The sequence below is a fragment of the Vulpes vulpes genome, chromosome 6 (assembly GCF_048418805.1).
Source record: "Vulpes vulpes isolate BD-2025 chromosome 6, VulVul3, whole genome shotgun sequence".
NCBI lineage: Eukaryota > Metazoa > Chordata > Mammalia > Carnivora > Canidae > Vulpes > Vulpes vulpes.
The window spans coordinates 92,361,448-92,381,797 of NC_132785.1; the positions used below are offsets into that span (position 1 = coordinate 92,361,448).

General features: G+C 44.0%; 2 protein-coding genes across 5 annotated transcripts in view; one reads left to right on the plus strand and one right to left on the minus strand.

Moving 5' to 3' along the window:
* FBXO34 (F-box protein 34) overlaps positions 1-3,766 on the plus strand; it is a 138,564-nt gene extending 134,798 nt beyond the window's left edge. For all 4 annotated transcript variants that reach the window (XM_072761627.1, XM_072761625.1, XM_026000646.2 and 1 more), the window contains one exon: positions 531-3,766. In XM_072761627.1, coding sequence (XP_072617728.1) covers positions 541-2,676 — 2,136 coding nt within the window. In that variant the 5' untranslated portion in view covers positions 531-540 and the 3' untranslated portion in view covers positions 2,677-3,766. The remainder of the gene's footprint in view (positions 1-530) is intronic.
* Positions 3,767-11,170: 7,404 nt separating this feature from the next.
* Positions 11,171-20,350, minus strand: part of ATG14 (autophagy related 14) — a 36,659-nt gene continuing 27,479 nt past the window's right edge. Inside the window, exon 10 of the mRNA XM_026000644.2 lies at positions 11,171-14,100. Within this exon, the coding sequence (XP_025856429.2) occupies positions 13,794-14,100 (307 nt within the window). The 3' untranslated portion in view covers positions 11,171-13,793. The remainder of the gene's footprint in view (positions 14,101-20,350) is intronic.

Genomic DNA, 20,350 nt, shown 5'->3' on the forward strand with positions numbered 1-20,350 from the left:
TATTTGGAAGTTTTCAGTAAGTTATTTCCTTTTTTTCCCCCCCTAACATTTAAAGGACTAATTTTATGTATAAGATGTTAACTAAGGTCACTATCTGAAATTCACTTCTATTCAGTCTCATTCACCAATTTATTTTCTGGCCTATTTACCATGGAAAATGGTTGTTTTGCCCTTTTTTTCTCTTTTAAGTATTTATTTATCTATTTGAACACAAGCAGGGGGAGGGGCAGAGGCAGAAGCAGGGAGCCCAACAGGGGGGACAATCCCAGGACTGACCCCTACATGATGACCTGAGCCAGAGGCAGATGCTTAACCATGTGAGCCACCTAGGTGCCCCACTTATTATTATTATCAAGATTATTATTCTTGATCTGTACATTAAAAACTAGCTGAAATGAGAGTTGGTATGGTAAAGATTTGATGTACTGACAATGTTTCTATTACTTGCTAGAACTGTCAGAGTATATGTTAAAAAACTTTTCTAAAAACAAAAGCACTATCTTAATCAAATATGTATTTCTTTCCTGTAGAGCCTCTGTTATGCACCTAAAGCCATACTGGAAACTCCAGAAGAAAGTGTCACCTCTGGAAATCAGCAAGGAAACTTTGAGAACTCCTATGACCCACCACGAAGTGAATGATGAAAAATGCAAAGCTAGCTACATGAAACCAAGTGTCTTTCCTTCACCCTCTCTTGGTAAAGCATCATCTCGAAAGCCTTTTGGGATTCTTTCTCCAAATGTTTTGTGCAGCATGAGTGGGAAGAGTCCTGTAGAGAGCAGCTTGAATGTTAAAACCAAGAAGAATGCATCATGTGCAACAATCCACCAGGGTGAAGAAGGGGAAGGGCCGCTTGATATCTGGGCTGTTGTGAAACCGGGAAATACCAAGGAGAAAATTGCATTCTTTGCAGCCCACCAGTGTAGCAATAGGATAGGATCTATGAAAATAAAAAGCTCCTGGGATATTGATGGGAGAGCTACTAAAAGAAGGAAAAAATCAGGGGATCTTAAAAAAGCCAAGATACAGTTAGAAAGGATGAGGGAAGTCAATAGCAGGTGCTACCAGCCTGAGCCCTTTGCGTGCGGCATTGAGCACTGTTCTGTGCATTATGTGAGTGACAGTGGCGATGGCGTCTATACCGGGAGGCCTCTGTCAGTCATACAGATGGTTGCCTTCCTTGAGCAAAGGGCCAGTGCCCTACTAGCTACTTGTACGAAAAACTGCACTAATTCACCGTCTGTGGTGAGATTTCCTGGGCAGGCCAGAGGTGGGCTCTCAGCCTCCGAGCCCTTTTCTGCTCCAGGAGCTTGTGAAGAATCCACAGAAAGGGGAAATCCTGAGGTTGGTGAACCACAGAGTGAGCCAATCCGTGTCCTTGACATGGTAGCCAGGCTGGAGTCTGAGTGCCTGAAGCGGCAGAGCCAGCGTGAGCCTGGGAGCCTCTCGAGGAGTAACAGCTTCCGTCGAAATGTGGGCCGGGTGTTGCTTGCAAATGGCACGCAGGCTAATGAAGGCAAAACAAACAAAGGTGCCCTGGAGGCACCAGACACTCAGGTGAATCCTGTGGGGTCTGTGTCTGCGGACCACAGTCTCTCAAGAGCTGACCATTGTTCTCCTAGGGAGAACGAGTCCTGGGACAGTGCTCCTCGGGGCTGTCCCCCATTGCCAGCCGGTGTGAATTTCCTCACAGACAGTGCAAAATTTGAGCCAGATCAGCAAACTGCTATGAAAAACGGCAATAGATACGACGTGGAAATGACCGAGGAACTTGCTGGGTCACCTTTTCCTCCTCGCACCTGCCCTCAAGCCATTGAATTGCCCACAGATGCTGTTGATTGTATGAGTAGAGAGCTCGCTCCGCTCACTAGCCAAAATCCTGATCAGAGAAGAAAGGAATCTTTGTGCATTAGTATCACTGTGTCCAAGGTAGAGCAAGGCCAGCCTTCTAGTTTAAAGTCCTGTGAAGACCCACTTCCAGGGATGTTGTTTTTTTTGCCACCGGGTCAACGCCAGTCGGACTGTTCCCAGTTGAGTGAAAGCACAAGGGAGTCTCCTGAGGCCAGGCAGCTTCAGGATGCTGCTGAGGGGGACAGTGCCTCTGAGGAGAAAAGCATGTCAGCTGATGCGTTTGTCCCGCCAGCCTCTCCTGTGGAAAGTACATTGCCGGTGCTCGAGGCATCCAGTTGGAAGAAGCAAGTGTCTCATGACTTTCTGGAGACAAGGTTTAAAATCCAGCAGCTTTTGGAGCCTCAGCAGTACATGGCTTTTCTGCCCCACCACCTCATGGTGAAAATCTTCAGGTTACTCCCCACCAAGAGCTTAGTGGCTCTTAAGTGTACCTGCTGCTATTTCAAGTTTATCATTGAATACTACAACATCAGGCCCGCAGACTCCCGCTGGGTGCGAGATCCGCGATATAGAGAGGACCCTTGCAAGCAGTGCAAGAAAAAATACGTGAAAGGGGATGTGTCTCTGTGCCGGTGGCACCCCAAGCCCTATTGCCAGGCATTGCCCTATGGGCCAGGCTACTGGATGTGCTGCCACCGGTCTCAGAAGGGCTTCCCTGGCTGTAAGCTGGGGCTTCATGACAATCACTGGGTCCCTGCTTGCCACAGCTTTAACCGGGCGATCCATAAGAAAGCAAAGGGGACCGAAACTGAAGAGGAATACTAGAGTCTATGTGAGAGGTGACAAAAGGACTAATCCTTAAAATGGCAAAACACCACCTAGATCCACCATTCAAGTGAATGTTGCCCCTCAGAGCCATCACTGTAGGAGAATCTGTACTCACTCCATCAGGACTGCCATTGCTCAGGCATTTTTTAAACTCTGGCTTTATGAGCTATACGAGGAAATTGGTCTCATTGTTTATAGTGGCGCCTCCCATTTGGTCCAGGGTGGTGTCCCCACAGTTTGATTCGCTTGGCTGTGAATATGCCTGTTCTCCCAAATCAAATCCATCCTCAAAGGACAAAGACTTGCCACCAACAAGGACGTTCAGAAGAGTTCATTGCAGACTATGCAGGCAATCCCCAAAAAGGGGTTCCAGAAATGTTTTAAGCACTGGCACCATATTTGAAATAAGTGACTAGTGTCCTATGGAAAGAACAGCAGCACACTTGGATGAAAAGTATGCTTACAAAGGAAAAGTCAGGCACCTTACCTTTAGCCCTTGTATGCTTGATCTGTGAGATTGAAGTTTGTGGTTGGAGATGGATTTCATGCCCTGTGGTGTTTACAGTGTATATAATGGTTGTGTTTTCATAGGGCTATGAAAGTGCACATTAAACCCGAGCGCCTTTACCTTAGATGAGTGCTTTGGCCCCTCTGTAAATAACGCTTTAAATGCAGTTGTATATAGTGGACAGCAGACTGAACATAATCCCCACAATGCAGCTAGGATAGTGTTGCGGCTACAATTGTGTGGTATTTTTTTTCTTATTGTCTTGTCTTAAATTTGTACATCCTGTATAAAATATGAATGTTTCCCAAATAAACTATGAATGTTTCTTGTATAATATATAATGTTTCTGAGAAGAAACTCTAAATAGTTAAGAGGTTAACCTGTTGAAGATACCAAATAATGGTTTAACTGGACAACCTTAAAATTAGCATAGAGAACAATCCTTTGTTATATTTTAGTGATCCACCAAGAATGAGAGGATATTATATAGTCAGATAATAACATCCTTGTCTACTTTACTCTTTCTGTCTGGTTACGAATTTTTTTTAACTTCAATAAAAACATGCATCTTAAATGGGACTTGAGTTTTGCATAATTTTTTCCTTACTATTTTGAGGTAATTAATAGTGGAGAATTATGTGGTGAATTAAATCGGAAGAATTTAAATTTTGAGTCGTTAGAAGGGGGAGAGAAAATTTTTTTTTTTGCTACAGAAAAGAGACCATCTTAATCCTGTGAGCTTACATTTTTGCAATACTTTAATGCTTATTTTGAATTTGTTGTCTGCCCAATACCTACCATGTCTCCTGTTGGAGGAGGTATTATCTAGGATGTTCTCACAGCATGTCTAAGTGTGACTAGCTAATGATTAAGAAGTCAGGATAGGGATCCCTGGGTGGCGCAGCGGTTTGGTGCCGGCCTTTGGCCCAGGGCGCGATCCTGGAGACCCCGGATTGAATCCCACATCGGGTTCCCGGTGCATGGAGCCTGCCTTTTCCCTCTGCCTGTGTCTCTGCCTCCCTCCCTCTCTCTCTCTCTCTCTGTGACTATCATAAATTAAAAAAAAAAAAAAAAAAAAGATATGTTCAAGTCTGTGGTCATGTAATGCTGGGTGGGGCTGGAAGGTACTGGCCCCCAAAAAGCTGCTGCAGAGGCTTACCTACAAACTAGGTTGGTTTGAAATCAGGTACCCCCCGAAACCCCTTGGAACCGGGGTCAGCCTCAGGCCATGAAGAAGCATAACTGTTCCAGGGAGGAGCTGATGGGGAAGTGATGAGTGCAGGCTGCGGTGGCCCCAAAGGAGAGCAGAAGTAATTAGGTTGAGGAGGCGGCTGGGTCAGCCAAACACAGTGGGACAGGGCTGGAGCCGGGTGGAGCCAGGGTCACCCATGACGGAGGTGGTGGGTGGCCATGGAGCGGCGTCCAACCCGGAATCTGCCTCCGGTTCCTCTGCCCCTTATCGTAGACACAGCTGCTGCTCCCTGGGCAGGCGGCATCCTAACACTGAACAAGTGGGCCCGTCGGGCAATGGCCGTGAAGCCTCGGAGCCCACGAGGCCAGAGCCTGTGACAGTACAAGGATAGGCTGAGAAGAGCCCTCCTTTCCTTCATGGTATCTGCGCCGTCCTCCCGACTTGCCCCAGTGGAGGGATGGCGGAAAAGCTTTTCAGTTCCAGTGCCCTGGGCTGAGGCTTCCAGGGCTTTCCTCCTCCCCTGTGGTTTGCTTTAGACTGGCAGTCTCTGCATGCCTTCCTGATAGCTTTGTCATGGCTCATGATTTAGGATTAAAGCAGATCTGCACACACAGGATTTAGAGTACAGCTGGGCGGGTGGAAAGTGCCCAGAAAACACAGCTTGCTTTGTTACTAGCTGTCGCTTCTACATTTGCCCAGGCGGACGCACAGGATAAACTGATTGTTTTAGTTGGTTTTCCAAAGGCAGCCATGCCGGATCTGTTTTTTGCGGGGGACACAAAGCTGTGACTCGGGCTGAGAGCAGAGGACCAGGTAAGAATGCCTCTGCCCCATCTTGGCATGTGATTCTTGGGGGCCTCAAATCACTGGCAACCCCCTTGGAACATTGTGGCAGGACCCAGTACTGCCTGTGGGGATGAGAGAGGATTTCTGCAGGTGGCATCAGAGGGCATCCCCCTCCCTGGTCTGGATTTAGAGGAGTTAGCTTTCCTCTTAGGGGAGAGACACTGTGCTCCAGAGCCCCCTAGTGCCACGCCTGGGAAAACCGCCCACTTCAAATTCCTTGCAACAGCGCAGCACTACCTGCTCTCCATTGCTGCTGCTGAACTTGACTCACAAGAAAGGAAATAACCTTGCCGTTGGGACCCAAATAAAGAAAACCTCCACCTTTTGGCTTTTGTTCAGAGGCTTCAATGTGCCTGGCCTAGTTTTCCCAATCGTCAGGAAAAAAATTAGAATGAGAGAAATCTGGGAGTCAGAGATCTCCCCCACCATCCTCTACCCAGTATGCAAGATGGAGATGAATTGGAAATAGCGAAGGAGCAAAGAGGGACCTTGAGCACCTGCGTTCGACTCAGGGCCTGATCCTGGAGACCCGGGATCAAGACCCACGTCGGGCTCCCTGCATGGAGCCTGCTCCTCCCTCTGCCTGTGTCTCTGCCTCTGTGTGTGTCTCTCTCATGAATAAAATCTTAAAAAAAAAAAAATGTGAGGGGTGCTGGCACGTTCTGATGGCCCTAGGCTTTACTGTAATTTTCCACCTGAAATACGAGAAACCTGAAGTGGGGAGGATTAAAGGGATCTAGAAGGATTACAGCTGGTCTCTTGGGGGCACTCTTGATGTTCCCGCAGCAGCCCTGTGAGTTGTGCTGGGTTAACCATCAGTTGTGCATTTGGTGTGATCTGAGCTCTGTTGCCAGTGGCTCCCCTGACTGGAGGCTGCGCTGGGCCCGGTGGCTGCAGAAGGCTGTGGGCTGACACCTATGTTCCCTTCCTGGGCTCTGTCCAACTATCCCTTCTAACGTGGACTTGTCAGGGCCACCCTGCCTCCCTTTATGGACAGGCCTTGGAGACTTACTACATGGGTATTCCCAGGCAGTGAAAACTGCCTTCATTCTTCACTCAGCAGACTGGCTATTATCTCCTCCTCTGTCCCACAAAGAGATAGCCTGCCTGAAAACCAGAACGAAGCCCGTCATCCCCAAACTTCTTGCTGTCTGCTGCAGACCACTCATCACAAGAGCTGACGTTGCACAGCTCTTCCTGCCAGGTACCATGTTGCACTGAATTGCATTCTCTATGGTGCACATGGCTTAGCATTTGGGGAACCTGATCCTTTCCATGTTTTTCTTCTGGGTTCAAATGAGCTAGTGTTGCAATCTTTGTTAAGTTGGTAAAAGTACCCCTGTGGGAAGGGTGCAGTCCCTTCTATTGATGTGCATGCTGTTCCTAAGTTTGTGGCCGTAGCTGGTGTTTGCATAACCTCATGGGAAGAGCAAACATCATTGTGGTCATGCTCCCTCTGGTGACTTCCAGTGTATTTATGCTTAAGCAAAACCAGTCAGGCAGCACCCCTATTCTGGGTGGCTCATTTGACCTTGGTGTTCTTTTAGAGGAGCAGAGCCACTTAGTGTTCCTAGCTGGGGAGTCCGGAACAGAGAGGTGATAGTCTCACCCCCCTGAAAGGCCCTCCCATCCACTCTTAGAGAAGAGGCCTCAGTACAAACTTGTTTGGGGACCCTTTGTCTCAAATTCTTTGGAACAATGAAACACAGCAGGAATTAGGTTCTGAAGTTGGCATTTAGGAAGGAAAGGACATACAGCTGAAATCACTCTTGGAGATCCTTTGTGTCCACCCCCCGGCAGAGAATCATCTGTACCAAGGACAGTGGTGAGACCTGTGTAAGGTGTGGAGGAGGAGGTGCTCTTGCTGAGGGATGTGTGCACAGCAGAAACAGACTTGACGAATGGCACATCCCATCTCCTAATTAGGGCAGTATCACCTGTGCTGCTTAATATACTTCTGCCCCTTACTCCCCCATATCAAACAGTTGATTTACAAACTGGCATCTTCAGATGTCTGTAGCACGGTATGAAGAGTATGATGCAGTTCAAAAATGTAATTCAAAAGTTGCCCATTGGTAAGATGTAGAGCAAAGTCGTATTTGTGTCTGTTTCCATCTGTTATGAGGTTAGATGTCCTATTGGCACAACTGCACGTTTGCAGTCAAGAGGGAGTAGGGGTGGAGCCAGGCCCAGGCCAACGCCTTCCCCACAGGGACTCAGCTGTTGGCCTTCAGTCTGCTCTTCCACACTAAAGCCTCCTTTATGTAGGTGGTTGAGCAGGATGCTCCCGCAGGGTGTGTAGCCTGCCAGGAACAGTTTTCATTTCAGCCCTGACACCTAAGTAGAGACAGATGGTGGTGAGGTGGCCCCCATATGTGGCTGGGACCTCTCCCATTACCTCTTTCTTTTCCATGGCTTGTAGTCGTGGCTTAAGGTCCCTCCATTTGTTTGGGTCTCTACTCTGCAGAGGTTCTTCATTGCACAAGGTCTCGCTAGGAAATGGGCACACCCAAAATGACCAAATTCAAGGAGGATTTATTATAAGGGTGTAGGTGAAGGGGCAAGCCTTCCTCAGTATTTTTGTCGCTCAAGGCAAGAATACAAGTATGACCCTTCTGCAGGCCCTCTTCTCTGTCCCCCCCCAATCTTAGTTTACATATTGATTACATGTCAAAATAATATTTTTGGATATCTTGAATATAAAAATCTTACCTATTTTTACTTTTTAAAAAAATTTATTCATGAGAGACAGAGGGCAGAGACATAGGCAGAGGGTGAAGCAGGCACCCGCAGGAAGCCTAATGTGTGACTTGATCCCAGGACCCCAGGATCATGACCTGAGCCGAAGGCAGACAACCACTGAGCCACCCAAGCATCACCTATTTTTAATGAGACTAACAAAATTTAGTCAGATGTGCAGATTCCAATTCTATTATTTCCACTGGACAGTGCTCTGATTCAGTGGTGCCCAAGATTTTTTTTTCTTAAGATTTTATTTATTTATTCATGAGAGAGAGACACAGGCAGAGGGAGAAGGATGCTCCATGCAGGGAGCCCGATGTGGGACTGGGTCCTGGGACTCCAGGATCATGCCCTGGGCCGAAGGCAGGTGCCAAACCACTGAGCCACCCAGGGATCACCCCCACCCCGCTTTTTTTTTAACAGACTTTTATAATCCCATCTTTTAAAAAAATTTACTGGAGTATAGTTGACAATGTTCTATTAGTTTCAGGTGTGCAACATAGGGATTCAGCAATTCTGTACATTACTCAGTATTCACCACAGGTAAGTATAGTTACCATTTGTCACAATGTGTCATAGTATTATCCCTATGCTGTACTATTTCTGTGACTTAATTTTTTAAGTAAGCTCTATACCCAATATGGGGCTTGAACTCAGGACCCCATGTGAGTCACATGCTTTACTGTGTCAACAAGCCAGGTACCCCGTGAATTTTGAACTGGGAATACCTCTTAATCACCTTCACCTATCTTACCCATCTCCCCTACCCCTGTCAACCACCAGTTCTCTGTATTTATGAATGGCCATTTTTTTCAGATTCCACATATAAGCGAAATCATGGTATTTGTCTTTCTCTGAATTATTTCACTTAACATAATACCCTCTAGGTCCATCCATATTGTCACAAAAGGCAAAATGTTCTTTTTTATGGCCGAGTAACAGTCCATCGTGTGTGTGTATATATATATATATATATATATATATATATATATATATATACACATACATACCGTATCTTCTTTATTCATCTATCGATGGACATTTGGGTTGCTTCTGTATGTTGGCTATGATAAATAACACTGCCATAAATATAGGGTGCATATATCCTTTTAATTTAGTGTTTTTGTTTTCCTTGGGTACTCAGTAGCAGAATTACTGGATCATAGGGTATTTCTAATTTTACTTTTTGAGGAATCTCCATACTGTTTTCCACAGTGGTTGTACCAATTTACATTCCCTTCAAACAGTGCTTGAGAGTTCCCTTTTCTCCACACCAGCACTTATTTCTTATCTTTTTGATGACTGATGTCTCACTGTGGTTTTGATTTGCATTTCCTGGAGATTAGTCATGTTGAGCATTTTTTCATGTGTCTATGGTCATTTGTCTTAAGATTTTAAGTAATCTCTACACCCAGTGTGGGAAACTCATAACCCCGAGATCAAGAGTTTGCATGCTCCACTGACTGAGCCAGCCAGGCACCCTTCTATTTTCTTTAGAAAAATGTCTCTTCAGGTTAAGACCTGGATTGGGTTTTTTTTGGTGAGTTGTGTATATAAACACACACATATGATCTTAACCCCTTATTGGATATATCATTTGTAAATATATTCTCCATAAAGTTGCCTTTATGTTTGTTAGTGGTTCCCTTTGCTATGCAAAAGCAATTATTTTGGTGTAGTAGCAAAATTCCATACCGTGTATGTGTTCTTTTAGGAAGTTTTATGGTTTCAAGTCTTACATTTAGGTCTTGACTCCATTTTGAGTTTGTGTGTACATAAGAAAGTGGTCTAGTTTCAGGAGCTATTCAGTTTTCCCATTTAGACGGTCTTTTCCCCATTGTATATTCCTGCCTCCTTTGTAACAAAAATTGACCATGTAAGCGTGGGTCTATTTCTGGGCTCTCCATTCTGTTCCATTGATCTATTCGTCTTATGTGCCAGTACCATACTGTTTGATCACTACAGCATTGTAGCATATCTTGAAATCTGGATTTATGATACCTCCAGCTTTGTTCTTCTTTCTCAAGATTGCTTTGGCTTTTTGGGGTCTTTCATGATCCATACAAATTTTAGGATTATTTGTTCTTTTTTCACCAGATCCTTGGATTGTGCACTGGTGGTGGCTTTCTCTCATTGAGCATTTCATAGCTGAAGTTTGGATGATTTACTGAAAGCCCATGACATTTTGTTGGCGTACTTTTTGATGACCACCCAACCACTAAGGCAGTTATCCTTAGTGCTTCCCATCTGCTTCACCCTGATTCCTGCATCAGCCATGATGTAACTCAGGGGCTGGGAATCTGAGTATGCACTAGACAGGAGCATGCTTTTACCTAGGGAGGTTGAAGAGCACTGAAACACATGTTCTATTTGGGAGACTTTCCCTTTCCTTGCTGGTTTTCCTCCTGCTGCTGGGCGGCTTTCTGCGGCCAATGGTTTTCCTGTAATCACTCTTGGTATCCTCATCAACCTGCAAGTGACCCTCTCTATAATCTAACCTGAAAGGGGACTGGGGGCAGGGTGTGTGTGTGTGTATGTGATTCTCCAAAATGACTTGGTTTTCCTCTCAATAGATCCACCCTAACTCTCATACTTCACTTTCTTTCTTGTCCTGAAGAGAGTCTGGGCAGGTTCCAAATGGGCAACCTCGAGGTCCCCATCCCTTCCTCCCCACGTTGCTGCTATGATACACCAAGTCACCGTAGTGCACATGCATCATATGATGGCTACAAAAGAAAAATGCATCTTTAGAGAAAGTATGTAAGTGGTTAGTAACTAGTTTTTCTCAGCTTACCAGAGATACCAGAGATGAACCATTATTAATACCACCATGAGCTCTACAATTTTTAGGATTACCAGATATTTTTCCTTACCTAGCAAAAAAAATTCTTTTTTTTAAAAAAAGATTTCATTTATTCATGAGAGATAGACAAGCAGAGAGGCAGAGATACAGGCAGAGGGAGAAGCAGGCTCCATGCAGGGAGCCTGATGTGGGACTTGATCCCGGGTCTCCAGGATCAGGCCCTGGGCTGAAGGCGGCGCTAAACCCCTGAGCCACCCGGGCTGCCCACAAAAAAAAATCTTTAAAAATTACCCTACAATTTGTATAAAACATTCCAGAGTTAAATCTCATTTTTGCTACCCTCAACGTATCAATAGAAACGAGTAATCAGAGCTTGAAAAAGACACACATATTAGCAAACTACTGTTAAAAGATTTATTGCAATAATACAATAAAAGTTTAGAAAACATTTGTTATGACTCAAACTGGTTTGGAAGTCGCAGAGTAATGGGAAATTCCTGCAACATGACACCACAAGGATATTCTCAGACACTGTAGTTCTTTTAACAACAGCATGCCCCTGAATGTTCTTTCCTAAATTATCGATACATGAATCCTTAGGTGAATCCTGTCCACTACCCCCAATGTTGACATACTGTTTTTCCCCTTAACTTACAGATGTGCAAAACTTCTCTTAGTTATATTCCATTACAAAAAAAGTCTTTAATAGACCATTTTAAGCAGCCTAGTTGGTGCCTGTAGGTTTTTATCAGTATTACCTTGTTTCAACAAATCATTTTATATGGAAAACATAACCAAGTTCTATGGCTTTTGTTTAAAAAAAATACCAGCTTCAATTTTTTAAAAAGCTGTTTACATATGGTTCTGGCACCTACATGAAAGATTTTAATGAGCAGCAAAGAGAGTAGGAAAAAACAGTGGTTGAAATGTATATTTAAGAATATTTACAGGGTGGATCCAGTGCAAAATAATGAAAACCAAAATATCTCAGCAGTGTAAGCCAGTATGTTGGTGTTCAAAACCACTAACGGGTTTGATCATTTAATCCTAAATAAAGTGCCTCTAGTTGATATAAAAAACAACAAAATACACCCTATCAATCCCTAATTTCCCATATCCTTGTAAGTTTTGTTGAATTACTCTAGATAGGAGTTGTGATCTCTGGATTCTATTCTTCAGTTTGACCTCACGAATTCATGGTTTCGTAACAGGCTTACTTGAGAAAACCATGACAACTGTGCATCTTTTAGCCAAGGTCAATCTCTATCCCCAAGCCCCAAATCTGTCTTCTGTCTTCTCTTAGCTCGAGACTAAGCTCTTCTTTTTGAGGGTTTGAAGTGCCTAGACAACCCTTATCTCATGGGATTTTAAATTCATTTGGTATTTGTTCAAGCCTACCTACCCATTCCCTGTGAACTTCAGACCTGGCTTGTACAATGCTAGCTCAGCAATCATGAAGCTGTACCCGGCACCACCGATTGAGAACCCACATGGAGAAAAGCCTGTTTCCTCCCTCAGTGGAAAATTCATAGTCAGGGAACTCGGAACTCCTGGATAGGATAAACACCCTTCTTTTGCAACTCTACCAAACATTTCAATATACCAATAGCAAAAGCTACATAGCACCTCGGCAAAGTATCAACTATAATAATCACAAGAAGAAAAGAAGCTAGGGAAGGGCACGTCTCTGAATGATTTATCTGAGGTACTGTCATGCTAATCACACTAAAAAGATATGGTAATAATGCCTGTTAGGAATTTTTCATAGGATTTCTATTTGTAGTTGTTACACAGGATTTTTTTTTGCAATTATTAAAAATAAAAAACTACTTACATATTTGTACATAATGCCTCTCTACAGTTTTCTTTAAGATTGTCACTAAGAGAATGACAAGACAGATACATTAGCTGAAGATGATCTCTTGGTGAGGGAAAATTCTGTCCGATAGAGAAGAGTAGTATCAGCTATGATTTGCTCTGCATTTGAGTGCAGGTAGTGATTCTAGAGAAATGCCAACCTCTAAGAAAACAAGATGGTATTCCCTGGGAAAACCTGCCACTTACTGAATCCCTTCAAAAGAAACTAGGACACTGGAAGAATGACCAGAGGCCATTTAGTTAAGTGGCTTTTATAACCTTAGTGCCTAGGCAGACAGCTTACATAGGGGAATGACCTTAAAATGACGATTTCAAAATGCACAAAGTGTAGATGGTAGGAATTTAATAATCTATGTAAGAATGAACTTAATTCCCTTCAGAATATAAGAAAATAGTTTTTAAATCTCCAGGCCATCATTGCAGCTGGGATTTCTTCTGTTCATGGATGTGGGTCCAAAAATAAAAAAGACCTTCATTTCTTTGGTGTGTGGGAGAAAGAAAAACAGGAATGTCTGACAAGCTACGACAGCAGCAGCACGAGTGAAATAATTTTTAAACTACCCCTCCCTCCATTCCTCCCCTTCCAAACAAAACCAAAATCCTTGACTTAAAAACCAAAGATGACCAAATTCTAGAGAAATCAAGTATTTCAAATTGCCTGCTGGTTCTCTGTACAAAAAATGATGGCATAAGCACAAACTCATGTGAAACAGTTTTTATCTTTCAAGTCCTAATCATCAGGAATCACTTCCTTGTGATTCAACCTCTAAAATGTAAAGTGTTCAGGAACAGTCTCAGCGACACAAGGATCAATGTGTCAGCCCACATCTGTGGGTCCTGTGGCCCATGACCGAAGGGAGCCCCAGTGAATTTTCTGCTTTAACAGAACAGGACGCACACCCTGGTCTTTCTTCTACCAATATGGGTCTGGCCAGAAGGACCTCTGACCTGTTGTTCTATCATAAGTGTGAGGGTCACTCCCATTGGCCATTTGATACGTAGAAATGCTTGTCTCCCTGCTTTAAAAAAAGCCCAACAGTTTAACCTCGTTTTGTTCCAGGCACTATCTTAACACAAAATTTACTAGAACATAGTGGAAGAACAACTTTCTCGACACAAACCTGGCGTGCTTTGGTCCGTGCGCATTAGCGGTGTCCGGTGTAAGCCTTAAACCAGGAGGTCACGGAGGCTGCGGCAGAGGAGATCATCCCACCCGCACTGCTGCTTGCGATCGGCGGGGACACCTGGCTGCTCTGGCTCTGGGAGCCTTCCACGGGCTGGGAAGGGATATCACAAAATCGGGGGCTCGGCAAGTTCTCCCAGTCTGTGCCCAGGTCGGTCTCCTCATCACTGACGTGCTCATCGCCGCTCTCATCGGATTCACCCGCGACGCCGGGGTCCACGAACTCCATGGACTCCTCCAGGTCTGCTCTCACTTCAAAGGGCCCCGACCTGTGCACACACAGCGAGGGGTCAAGACAACCAGCATTGTGACCACAAGTGACAGAGGCCTGACGGGACCTAGGAGGCCCAGAGCCACCACTCCCCGTTTCCCAAGTCTGCACCATATCCCCCGTCGGCCTCTAATTGTGCTGTGCTTCACTTAAATAGCAGCCATCCAGGTCATGGATAAAACCTCAATACCACATCGTCCCTCAATTCCACCTCTGTGACGGGGGAAGACCCTGGATGGAAAACCCATCCACTGGGACCCACCATGCTGGCCCACAGCACAATCTCCTGTTTAAACAACTGCACACTATCTATGTATTCCAATGAGATGGTCCTGACAAAAACAGTCACTTGATGTACACTCTGGTGTATTATTTGGTGGAACAAGTAATAAATGGTGTAGAAAAAAACATACGGGTGTTCTCTGAATATGGAAGCCTCCGGTTTCTACGTTCTTATGACTCAAAAGAGCTAACTAGTGTGGTGGTATGTACAGCAGCCGTGCTTCCTTGGATTGGTGTCAACAGCAGGTTCCTGGACACATTTTAAGATAGGATCACATAATTCTCTAGGGGCACATTTAAGACAGGATGAGATATAACTATTTAGAATATAGTCATCTGTACCATATTTTAGGAGGGAACTATTCCCCAAAGGTCCCTGATAACATCATCGTCTCCAAATCTAAGAACCTTTCTCAGGCCTCCCCCTTGGTGAGAGCTCATCAGGGCCACTGTGGACCTGTGTCCGCAAACCCCACCAGGCCTGCTGCTGAGCTTCCCTTTCCCCCTCGGCTCCTGCCTCAGGAGAGCCAGGTGGTGCTGCCCCTCCCCAGGACTCCCTGTGGTCAAGGTCCTCTGGCAGCCCTCTCCCTCCACCCACTTCCCCCAGGATAAGGACACATGCCTCAGATAATTACTCTGGGGTAAATGACAGTGGCCAACAAAAATAAATGAGACACATTCTAGACACATCCTAGAATGATTACAGCCTGCCATTTTAGTCTATGGTCCAAAATGCTTTGCGACCTGAACGATGACAAAAGCCTGGCACTGGCCTCCAATGCACATGTGTACCTTCTGACCCACCTTCTCCAGGTTCCTCCAAGACAACCTTGCCTCTTGGCTGAACCAGCAACAGTAGCAGCTAACATTCCTGTCCTGGGCACTGTTTTTAGGGCTTTACAAATATTCATTAAGTTGGAAAATGCACCCGCACCACAGGGTGTCCCTCTGTCCTCTTGGGGGCAATTTACACCTAAAGTGCCCCTCTGACCAGGGGGTCCCAACTCTAGGAGGCCTCCAGCTAGCCTGAAAAACCTTACTTTGAAAGAGGTGAAGGCAGCAGGAACTGGGAGACTCTCCTCACAGCCCCCTTACCTCACCTGCAGTTTTCCAAACAAACCAACCACTGAAACCAGAATCTTAGTGGAGTATCCCTTTCCTGTTTCCTTAAAGGTTCTCCATACAATTCATTTATTTTCTCTTTCCCTTTTCTCTTTCCCTTGGTAAACAAGTCTACTCCAAAGACTTTTTCCCGACACCTCCCCTTCCTCCTGGCTTCACTGCCTGCCAGAACTCTCCATCTGAAGGCTAAGCTATCGGGCTCATCTCTGGCTGAGCCAGGTGACCCATCTCAAAACAAGCCTCTGGGCCTCCACCCTCACGCTCCTGCCTGGGATCACCAAAGCAGCCCCCTCTGATCCTCAACATATACCCCCAGCTCAGGTCCTCACTGCACCACCACCTCTTTGTAGCCAGGGTCTGCCTCCAGTCTGCCCCGCCCACCTCAGCTTGCCAGAGACCTGCCTTTCTCTCCTGTCAGGTGCCTACTAAACATATTTACCACCGAAGTATCTTAGCCGGGTTCCCACCTTTCCTCAACACAGGGCTCTCTCGTCCTGCCTGTTGAGCTCTGCGGTCCAGGGGCCTTAGGACCTCACGCCAGATGAAGCCTTCCTTCCTGCTAGCTCAGAGGTATAGCCTGTTTTCTGTTCCTCTTTGATGTCACCTTATCTACAAGCATGAGACTGCCACTGTCCCGAGACCCCCTCTCAAAAGGTTTTCCTAGGGGTCAGGCAGGAGTGATACTGAGGGGCTGGAGCTTGGTCAGGGGTGGGGTGGGGGATGGGTGATGATACTTCCTCTAGGCAGAATCTACTTGACATGGAGCAGGTACTCAAGTATTTCAACTGAAAAAATAAACCAGTGGATGATTCCCAAAGTGGTCAGTTGGAGCAATTTCTGTTGCCCAGCATTACCTGAGCCACACACATCACACAAAATTAGCAAAAGAATTCAGTCTTTTATGCTCAATGTCATCATGGAATAAAGATTAGTAATTTTCTCAAGATGCTGCAGGGAACTGTTCTTACCAATTAAGGCAACAAAATGATCTTTTTGGTTTTTAAAACTCTCTTTTGCAAAATATCTTATTTCAAAAATATTACCCAACAAAATATACAACATCAAGAATGAACTCTAACATGAACTATGCACTTTGGATGATAATGATATTAAAGTAAGCACCATCATGGTAAGGACTGAATCAGATAAGAAAAATCAAGACATTAAATCCAGAAGGAAATTCTGATAAAAGCAGGAAACTGCGTGGTCTCAAAGTATCTCCCCACAGATGACTTCCTAGTTGCAAGGAAGGAAAAATCTAGGAATTATACAGTGGAGAGGTGGAAAGCCTTGTGACGAGGTGATCAAATTAACATCACCAATGAGGGACGACAGATGGCCACTGTGGCCTCCAGGGTGTCTAGAAACACTCCTGGTCCAGGCGGTGTTCCAGCCTAGAATGCACGGAATTCCTGAAAAATCACTGTAAGGAAATATCAAATTCAGAATGAAAGTTCTATCAATACAAAGGGGGAAATGTTAATGTCATAAAACACCAACTGGCTATGAAAATGTTCCAGATTTAAAGAAGACTAAAGAAACACAGCAACTAAATCCAACACCAGACTCTAGATCGGACCCTGTACTGGAGAGGAAAATGCTATAAAGGACGCTAATCTGGTCCACAGACAAAACATGCAGATGGGCAGTAGATTAAAGTATTGTATCAATGTGAAATTTGCTCATGTTGGTAACTGTACTGTAGTTAAGCAGGAAAATAACCCTATTTTTAAGAAATACACTGAGAAGTATTTAAGGGTCAAGAGCTATGATATATGTATGTAACTTACCCTCCTCACAGGGTTCAGGAAAAAATAATGTGTCTTTATGCAGATACACAAATGATAAACAAATAGGGTTAAACAGTAACAAAGGTGAGTCTGGGGTAAAGGGTATGTCTTTACACTACTTTTATTTTTTGCAATTTTGAATATTTTTGCAAGATTGGATTTATTTCAAAGAAAAAAAGGTTTACGTTGGATTCTGGATGAGATCCTCAATTCAGCTGGTCTCCATGGAAATAGGAAGTCCCACCCAGATTCCAGTAACAATCTCTGGACAGCCTTGATTCTGACTGAGGCACATGCGAAAGGGGACTTCTGAAGCTCTAGCTCCTAGCCTCCTGGCTCACAGACCACCAACTTGGATGTAATGAGCCTTGCTGTGTGTGTGTGCTTCTGTTGCACAGACCCCTACCCTAACTAGAGAGCTGACTCAAGGGCAAGCCCAAAGAAAACCTCAGAGCCTCCAAAGAAATCCACCCCTCGAAGAAGAGGGCCTATTTTTCTGAACCACCACCAGTATTGGATGTCAGCAGTTCTTTCCATGTTTGCCCAATTGCTGTGTGAAAACTGGAAAGCTGTTTTGAATTCCGCTTCTTTATTCTTAATTGAGGCTGAAGATATTTTTCATTTGAATACTGATTTCTTGCATTTCTTTTGTGTGAATTCCCTGGATTAATCCTTTGTCTATTTTTCTATTAGGTCTGCCTTTCTTTTACAGATTTGAAACTTTAAGTAGTCTAGACTTTAATCCACTGTCTGATGTACAGGCTGCAAAACATATCTGTTGCTTATCTTAACTTTATGGTATCTGGTATTTTACCAGAGGCCTTTAGAGTTTACACAGTAAAATATGTAACTCCTTCCCCTTCATGGAGTTTTGGGTTTTGTGGCTTGCATGGTAATTCTCTTCCCACCCTGTGATTATAAAACATTATCTTTTCTCCTATTTTACAGGGTTGTTTTTTTTTTTTAAATAAAATAAGGCCTTTTCTATCATCTGGAATTTATTTTTCTATATGGAATGTAGTATGCATCCAGCTCTGTCCTTGTATGAATACCCACCTAGCCCTGTTATCAATCTATTATTATCTGGTTCCACATGCCCCCCTATGACATGTTATACTCCCTGCATGGACAGGGCCTGTTTCTGGACTCTCTTCTCCTCGTCTAATTGCTCCACCTACTTGTGTGCTAACAGCGCCTTGTTTTAACTACCTTTATGCTATGTTTTCAAAGGGGCCAAGCCCATCCTTTTCCCTTCTTTCCCAAATTTCCTTGCAGCTTATGCTTCTAGTTAAATTTCAGAATTAGCCTGTCAAAATTCCATGAAGTATCTGTTCAAATTCTGATCACGCTTCCCTTTTGGGGAGAAGCAGCATTTTTATAATACCCAGCCTTCCGATCCTAGAAAATCCTGAGGATCTCTCACTGCCTCAGGCCCTCTTTTATTCAGTCCCACACTTCGTATGGTATCTGGCAGACACTCAAGAAAGAGGTGTCTTCAAGTTTCATATTTTCTTTACATGGTTTGCATATATTTTGTAAAGATTATTCCTATATAATTTATAGTTTGTACTGCTACAGTAATGGGGACCCTTTTCTCATTACATCTTCTAGCTAGTTGTCAGCATGTGAGAAAGCAAGTTCTTTTGGATGTCCAATTCAACAATCATACCCTCTACAACAACATCAATTTATTTTATTTTCTTTCCCATATAAGTATACCTTACTTCTTTGTAAAACTGTTTTGCCTCACCTAGGCTTCCAGAGCGATGTTAACTGGCAGTGACAACAGGCATCCTCTTGCTTTTATTAAACATCCATGTAAGGAACATGTCATTAAGTATAGTCTTTTCTGTATGTTTATGATAGATACCCTTTACTAATTATCTATTTTTGATCTGCAAGTAGTTTTCTTTAATTATTAATGGGAACTGAAATTTATTTTCTGCTCTCTGGCATCTATCAGGTTCATCTTTTTTTTTTTTTTTAATCTGTTAATGTGATGAAATAGTGTGTACTGGTTAAAAGCATGAGTATCTACTACTCTTGGAGTCAGATGTGTGCTGCGACCCTGGCTCTACTACTTTTACTGCCTCTGTGATCATGGGCATGAATTACTTGACTATGCTAAGCTTCAGTTAACTATCCCCCTCTGTAAAATAAGCATAATCATCCCACCTATGATTTAAGGCATGTCAGATAGTTGGCTCAGGGTCAATAAATATTGGCTCAGTAACTACTAGTTCTTTTTGTTAAGGATTAATTTTCTAATGTTGAACTCTTTACAAAAAAGGTACAAAGAGGATGGCAAGCAAACCTACAGAAATCAACCACTAAAACTGGGATGGATTTCTAACACGTTTGTATGGTTTGTGAATTAATGACTGGAATCTGAGACAAGGAAAATGAAGTCCCTATAAAGCGGCACAAAATTCTAAGTGTGTGCGCAGTTCCCTGGAGAGAATGCACAGGTTTTTCCAAAGGGTTCTATGTCCCAGGAAAGTTAGTTTCAGGTAGGGAAAGAAACACAAGCCAGTAGCTAAGGGCAGATTACCACGGGAAGTTCACTGCAATGTGGAGGAAGCCGAGCAGTGGAAGGGGTACCCCTGGAGCCTTGGTTCCTGTTGTAAAAGGAATGAACAAATGAACGATGGGAAAGGGCCTTTTATTTTCTTTGTCCTCTTTCAAAAGTGCAAATACATTAACCAAGTCCTCTCTCAAGATATATGGAGAGACCGCTAAGAGCTTGGAAAAGGCTAAGTACTCAGAGAGGAGTTACTTGCATGGAACTAAAGAAAAGCTTCCTCTGTGTCATGCTTTTTGGGCTAAGAGATGGTCTTTTTTGTTACTGACTCCAATTTTTTAGCTAATGGATTTTAAAATACTTCACTCTATAAGCTTCTAATATCCTTTATCTCCAATAAATGGTGGCCAGATAGACAAAAGAAAATTGAGAAGATCTCTTACAATGGGAGGAGGCATGAAAGAAAATGCATAGGAAAGGGGGCAAACACTACACAGCTGAGAAGAAACAGATGTGGATTCAAAGAAATGGCT